General features: G+C 48.1%; 1 protein-coding gene across 3 annotated transcripts in view; it reads left to right on the top strand.

Moving 5' to 3' along the window:
* Akt2 (AKT serine/threonine kinase 2) overlaps positions 1-7,710 on the top strand; it is a 51,615-nt gene that overhangs the window by 22,234 nt on the left and 21,671 nt on the right. For all 3 annotated transcript variants that reach the window (XM_010614476.3, XM_010614475.3, XM_033765787.1), the window contains exons 3-4: positions 5,512-5,640; positions 7,185-7,296. In XM_010614476.3, the coding sequence (XP_010612778.1) occupies positions 5,512-5,640; positions 7,185-7,296 (241 nt within the window). The remainder of the gene's footprint in view (positions 1-5,511; positions 5,641-7,184; positions 7,297-7,710) is intronic.

Raw genomic sequence — 7,710 nt, 5'->3', positions numbered from 1 at the left:
GAGAGAGAGAGAGAGAGAGAGAGAGAGGGTCTCCCTGTGTAGTTCAGGCTGTCCTTGAACTCACTAGCTCAGGCTGGCCTCCAGTTCACAGCTATCCTCCTGGGATCACAGGCATGCGCCACCGTGCCCAGCTACCCTCATGTATCACAGATGCGTAATAAATGGTTGTTGAGTGACGAATTGCCTGTGGTGTGAATGGGCTAGAGTATACCAGAGTCCTGGGCCTGGAGGTAGCTGCAGAACTGTTGAGGGATGGAGAGTTCCGCTCTGGTCTAGACTTAGCTGTTGGCATTAAGTGAGTCTCAGCCCCTCTTTGGGCTTCACTCTCTTCATTTATGCTACAAGGGCCAGATAAGCTGACCACAGGCTTGTCCCTGACTGCTGAGTCAGCCCAGCTTGGTTTGCACAAAGTACACGTGTGCCTATACTCCTGGGCCTCCCTGGTGCCCATGATCTGAGCTGCAGCTGGCAGAGGTGGGCCAGGCAAGGTGGGGCCTGCTGCTGTCATGCTGCCTGTGCCATCCCACCCCACTTCTGCTGGTTAGAGTGATGGCTGCACTGGTTTACTAAATGCCCACTTTGCCAGGCCCTGGGCTCTGTCCCAGGGAGGCCAGTGTTGGATTTTCCTAGATGGCCCATGAAGTGGCTGTCATCTTAGAGACCAGCAGCCAGAATGATTACCCACGGTTTCAGCAAGGAGGTGGCAGAGCTGAGGTTGGCTTCAGTCCCCCCTCAGCCCACGTACCACCTCTTGCTTGGCATATGCTCAGAGTGTGACTGAGTGAAGTCCCTTGCCCCGTGTAGGTCTTAGCACACCTCCGCCAGTGGGAGCAGAGTGCCCACCCATTGCCGGGCTCTGCAGGAGCCTCTTCTGCCTTTGTGGAGCACATACATAGTGGCCAGGAGCGTGGGCTCGGCTTCTGTGCCAGCTCTTGTAGGTAGTGGCTGTGAAGAGCTTGGACAAGGAAAGGACTCAGTGCCTAAGACTGCAAGACTATCTTTCCTTCTTTCTAGGTTTCTTTTCTTGTTCCTGAAGTGTAAAACGTCACAGACAAGTCCCTGGATCGTTAACCCACCCCCATAGCAGTTTCCCTATAAAGAAGCAGACCCAATGGCCAGGGATTTAGCTCAGTGGTGCCACACTGCCTCGCAAGTGCAGGGTCCTGAGTTTGATCCCCGGTACCAAAAAAAAAGAGAGAGAAACAGCCAGATGGCCACCTTAAGTCTGTGTCCCTCCCAAGCAGTAACTGCTCTCCTAACTTGTAACTGCATACAGGAGTTTTTCTGTTTTTGTCTTTTAAATGAAGATGAGATTTACATGTGAAACTAACCATTGAAAATTGTACAACTCATTGGCCTTTAATGTATTCACAATGTATAGCCACTACTTCTATCCCGTTCCAAAATGTTTTCAGGGCGGGGCGTGGTGGCACACACGCCTGTAATCCCAGCATGGGAGGCTGAGGCAGGAGGATCGCTGTGAGTTCGAGACAGCCTGGGCTACCTAGTGAGTTCCAGGTCAGTCTCAACTACATAGTGAGACCCTGTCTCAAAAAAACAAAACAAAACAAAAAAACAAACCAAAATGTTCCCCAGAAGAAAACTTTGTACCCATTGAGGAGTTAGTCTCCATGTACTTTTCCTCCTTGTATCTGCAGTCACCAGTTTGCTGTATATATTTATGGATTTTCCTATTCAGGACACTTCATATGAATGGAATCACTTAATATGCAACCATTTGTGTCTGGCTTATTTCACTTAACATAATAGTTTGAGATTCCTCTGTGTTACAGCATGTATCAGTAATTCCTTCTGTTTTATGGCTAAACAATTGATTGCATAGATGCATCACATTTTATTTATCCATTCATCTTTGATGTGCTTTGGGGTTTGCCCTTTGGCTGTTGTGAGTAATACAGCTCTGAACAAAATGTACAGTATTTGAATACCAGCTTTCAGTTCTCCCATGTACATAGCTAGTGTTGTTGACTGGTGTGGTGGTGCATGCCTGCAACCCCAGTGTTCGGGAAGCTGAGTCAGGAGGATTGCCATGGGTTCAAGGCCAGCCTGGGCTGCATAGTGAGTTCAAGACCACCTGGACTAAACAGTGAGACCCTGTCTCAAAAACCACACGCACATACAGAGAATGGGTCATAGATTCTATATTTATAATATGTATTTAGAAGCTGGGTATGGTGGCGCATGCCTGTAATCACAGTGTTTGGGAGGCTGAGGCAGGAGGATTGACATGAATTTGACTCCAGCTTGGGCTACATATTGAGACTCTTGTTTCAAAAAATAAATATATATATATATATATAATATATGTGTACGTACATATATATATATATAATATATATAATACATATTTGTAATCTAACATGCCTAACTATAAATATGTGGGTTATGTATCCCATATTTATTACTCACAGTGTATTCTATATTTAACTTTTTGAGGAAGCACCAAACTTTTCACAGTGACTGCACCTTTTTACATTCCCACCAAAAACACACAGGGTTTCAGTTTTTTCCAAATCCTTATTAACCCTTGTTATTTAAAAAAAAAAAATCGTTGTAATACCCATCCTGGTGTGTATGTAAAATGGACTTTGTTGTGGTTTCAATATGTGTTTTCTTGAGGGTTGATGAAATTGAGAAGCTTTTTATAAAATACAGTGTATCAGTGTACTCCAGGCCTTCACAATGAGCTGCACCCCTAGTCCTTATTGAAATGTTTTGAATTTTGAGACAGGATCTCACTAAGTTGCTCAAACTGGGCTTGAACTTGTGATCCTCCTGCCTCAGCCTCCCAGGGTGCCTCGGTTGCGGGCATGCACTACCAATTCCTTGCATACCAGACTCTTTTGGTACCAGAGATTGAACTTGATTCCTTGCACTTGTGAAGCAGGCGGTGAACCCACTAAGATAAATCCCCAGCCCCAGACTCTTTTGATTGCTGCAGCTTCATAGTAAATTTTGTAATTGGGAAATATGAGTATTTTAGTGATGTGGGTTTTTTTGTTTGTTTGTTTGTTTTGTCTTGTTTTTGGTACCGGGGATTGAACTTGGGTCCTTGCACTTGCAAGGCAGGTGGTGGAACCACTCCCCAGCCCAACAATGTTATTTTTGAATACCGTTTGGCTATTTAGGTCACTTTGTAATTCCATGTGATTTTGAGGATTGCCTTTCCCATTTCTGTAAATGGTCTTTTGGGATTTTGTTGGGAATTTCATTGTATGTATATATCTCTTGGGGCAGTACTGCCATTCTGACACTATTATTTTCTAATTCATGAGCACAGGATCTTTGCATTTATTTAGATTTTTTAATTTCTTTTGTTGATTTTTTTTTTTCAGTGTTGAAGTTTGAACCTAAGGCCTTATGCCTGATGCCAGTCAAGCACCTTGCCATTGAACTATATGCTCAGATGTTTTTATTTTCTTACAGTATAGGGAAAAGGAGTCTATAAACTGGGAGAAGCCTCATTAGGCTTTCTAGCTATGCCAGACCAAAACAGTAAAAACTTTAAAAGTAAAAAGTTAACAAAAGCTGATAAGCCAGGCAGGCCTCTAACCAAGTCAGCCTAACTATCTCTCCCTACCTGACAAAGGAAACAAAGCGACCACTTAAAAGACAGTTCTTGGCTGGATGTGGTGGCACAGGCCTGTAATCCCAGCACCCTTGAGGCTGAGGCAGGAGGATCACCTCCTTGAGTTCAAGGCCGGCCTGGACCCTGTCTCAAAAAACTGAAGAAAAAAAAAAAGACAGCTCTTTATATATAAGTATATGTATGTACACACACATGCGCACATACACACAATATATATATATGTTGTCTCTCATTATATTTTCCTTTACTTAATTGCTAACTCGACCTTGTATGTAAAGCCTTCTTAACAAACCCAGAAATTCTTCTGACAGAACAAAAATAAAACCAAAGCTTATGTAAAAACTTGCACACATATGATGGTACCTAGAACAGGACCCTAGGGCCTAAAGTATCCAATCAGGATATAATAAACTCAGGGGAAGTGGGTCTTTTTGCCACAGTAATGAAAAGGGTTGAGGAAGGCCCTCAGGTCCTCCATCTTTTTGGAACCAAATGTTTTTGTGCTGGCCAGGAAGCAGAGCACGGGGGAAGGGTGCCATTGAGAGGCCCCCTCCAAAGGCCCAGCCCCCATGAACCCACCTCCAGCTGGGCTCCGCCTCCTTACGACACATTCAGCTGTGAACATCAGTGGCTTGGTCTGCTGCTGAGTGCCACCATAGCCTGATCGCCTCTCTAGGAATCTCTTCATTCTGTGAAGTTGACAATTAAGATTAACTGCATGGCTAGCAGTTGCCTCTGTAGTCCCAACACCTGGGAGGCTGAGGCAGGAGGATCACTGTGAGTTCAACCTCGCCTGAATAGTGAGTTGAAGACTGGTCTGAACTGCATGGCGAGACCCTGTCTCAATAAAAGAAAAGAAAAGAAAAAAAACTGGCATGACTTACAATGGGGATACATCCTGGCAAACCCATCATAAGTTAAAAATATTATTAAATTGAAAATGCCTTTAGTATATGTATATGAACATCAGCTCAGCAGCACAGTAGCAGTGCCCACATGAGAGCCTGGCCGATGCTGCCCGGTGTTGTGAGAGGAACCTACTGCGTACCACCAGCCTGGGAACAACAGGTCACAATTCAGAATTTGAAGTTCACTTCTATTGACTGCACATCTCTGTCACACTATTTAGAAAGTCGAGTCATTGTAAGTCAGTGGGTGTCTGCTTGGTGGTTCTTTGAGAGTGACCTCTTGTACTTAGCATAAGATACGGTTCGTCCTCATCATGACATTTATCAGTACTTTTCCTTCTTATGCCCAGATAGTATTCCATGGTATGGTTCCACCATGTTTTGTCATTAGCTTGTTTCCACTAACCGTTATGAGTAATGCTGCTGTGACATTCATGAGGCAGTTTTTTTGTGTGGACCTGCGTTTCGTCATCACATTTTAATACAGCAGCCCTCTGGAGTGGGTCCTTGTAGAATGTGTCTGTGTCCACTGCAGGGAGCTTGGATATTTTTGGTCAGAACAAATGGAAGGGTGCTTGGAGAGCGTGGAAACAGCGATAGCCCACCTGGCGCAGCAGCAGTCTGACATTTGATCCACCTGTGTCACTGTGTTGATGACAATCAGCCCTTGGGATTTGGCCACAGGGCGTGTGCCTCTTCGAGGACTGTCCCGTGCTGGCAAGGATAGCTTGCTTCTGGCCACACTGAGGCAGCTGGTGCCTTGGGGCACTGTTGCAGGCATCTTCCTACCAGCCATGACCTGCAGGTCACTTGATCCAAGCCAGTGCCCAAGCCTGTCAGCAGGGCCACCTTGAGAGATCCCCAGGAGAGAACTCTCATCCGCTCTTCTCTCACGGTGGTGCCCCTCAGGAGTCATTGTACTGGGCTGGCTGCCTGCCTGTCTGCCTGGAGCAACCTTGCCCTGACCTCTCTCTGCCTCCTGCCTCATTTCAGGGGAATATATCAAGACCTGGAGGCCCCGGTACTTCCTGCTGAAGAGTGACGGCTCCTTCATTGGGTATAAGGAGAGACCCGAGGCTCCTGACCAGACTTTACCCCCCTTGAACAACTTCTCTGTAGCAGGTGTGTGTCAGGGTGAGCAGGCCAGGGTTCTAGAGCTCAAAGAACAAACAACTGACAGGTCTTGGGGGAACCTGGAATATTCAGTCATTCTTGACCTAGAGCCCTTTTCTGGGCCTGTCTGTTCTCCTGTCTACTTCCCACCCTCCCCTTGCTGTCCTTTCTTCTCAGCTGGCCACTGTGGGGCTGACCCAGTGGGAGATGGAGCATAAAAGGTGAGAAGCCAAGGGCATTTGCACGTCCAGCCTTAGCCCTGGTTCCAGCTTCACCTGGCCCTGTGGTTCCATCCTGCTCTGGCGACAGCCTCCTCCCTCTGTCCCTCTAACCTCAAAGGATCATGGCTTCCAGCTCTGCTGATCACAGGGCCAACCTCATGCCCTTGGTTCCCCTTGTGGTATTGTAAGTGGTATTTGTTTTTAACTGGACCAGCTTCCCAAGCCTAAAGTCCTTGCCTGGTCCTTGAAGAACACAATCCTGCCCTTGGCCTCCTGTCCCCTACCTCCTCCTCCGCAGCTGACCTGGTTGATACCATGTCTTGGTTATCGAACCTGCTAAGAGTGCTTCAGAGGCAGCCCTTCTTCAGTGCCAGCACCACCTTCTCCCCAGGTCCCTGCTACAGCTTCCTTCCCAGCTTTACCCTTCCAGGCCTCTATCCCGAGACTCTGGAATCCTGGCCCCAGTCCCCATGTTGTTCTGCAGAAAGTTTTCTCCTGGGTCTTCTGTCCATGTATGGATAGACGTGACACATCTGTGATATCCCCCACCGTCTGTCTGGAACTTTATCTGTCTCCATCAGCTTCTTGAACATTTTCTCCTGAGTGTCCTCTAGGTCCTTCATGTTCACGCTGTCCCAGACTAACCTTCCAGTTTCCTTTCCCCCAACTGTTTCCCTCCCGGTCTTCATCTCAGGAATGGGCCTGTCGTGCCCTAGACCTCAGACCGGAGAGTCCCCTCTCCTGCTCTCCCCTGCCATCCTCGCCCCCTGCCCGTGCACCACTTTGCTTCAGCATGTCCTCTGCAGCTGGGTCCTGCCCCAGCCTCATCCCTGGCTCCCACCTCCACCCTCACCCTCCACAGTAGCCAGAGGGTTCTGTCTTGGGCTCTTCATGTCCCTTCCTTGGCTCCCTGCTACCCCAAGGACAAAGTCCAGATTCCTTCCCATGGCCTCCAAAGCCCTGCTGGCTGGGCCCAGCGCATTTGGCTGAGCTTGTCCCTTCCCCTTGTGCTTGGAGTGGGTTGGCCATCTCCTGAGTATGTCGGGCCCCTCCCACCTCACTGACTCAGTTTCCTTGCCTTCAGGGCTCAGTTCAGAGGTGCCCCTTCCTTGGGGATGCCCCAGGCTGGGCTGGATGCCTCCTCTGGCTTTTGCCATCGCAGCCCTGAAGACTGAGTCATTATTGTCTGCTGGTCTGGTTGCCTTCCATGCATGCTGGATTTTGAGCCATCTGAGGTCAGGGTCAGGGCCTCTCAGTCTCTCAAGGGCTCCCAGTGCAATTAGCATAGGGGCTGGCCCTGACCCTTCCCCAACCGTCTCTCCCCCACCTCAGAATGCCAGCTGATGAAGACTGAGAGGCCGCGGCCTAACACCTTTGTCATACGCTGCCTGCAGTGGACCACGGTCATTGAGAGGACCTTCCATGTAGACTCTCCAGATGAGAGGTGAGTCTGGGCCTCCATGTGGCTATCCTTTGAGAGTGGCCAAGCCAGGTGGTTGGGGAAGGGGTGCAGATGGACAGATTCCCACTGTACCCTATAGTCCACAGCTCTTCTAGTGTGGGTTGTCCCCAGCTGGAGTTGAGAGGAGCTGGGGTTCTTGGTCTAAAGGCCTCGTTGTATTTGCAGACTTAAGGGCACAACAGAGTCACAGGCAGAACTTTTGCTTGGTGATCTGCAGAGGGATGGTAAGCTGTGTTCCTAATGAGTATCTCCAGGTTCCAAAGCAGAGGTTCAGAAGAGTCCATTGAAAATGATAATTTAAGGGCCGGAGATTTAGCTCAGTGGTACTGCTCTCTGCCTTGCAAGTGCAAGGTCCTGAGTTCAATCCCTGGTACCAAAAAAAAAAAAAAAAAAAAA

The sequence above is a fragment of the Fukomys damarensis genome, unplaced genomic scaffold, assembly GCF_012274545.1.
Source record: "Fukomys damarensis isolate Sample0158 unplaced genomic scaffold, DMR_v1.0_HiC HiC_scaffold_19, whole genome shotgun sequence".
NCBI classification, from domain to species: domain Eukaryota; kingdom Metazoa; phylum Chordata; class Mammalia; order Rodentia; family Bathyergidae; genus Fukomys; species Fukomys damarensis.
This window is presented reverse-complemented; position numbering and strand designations above follow the sequence as displayed.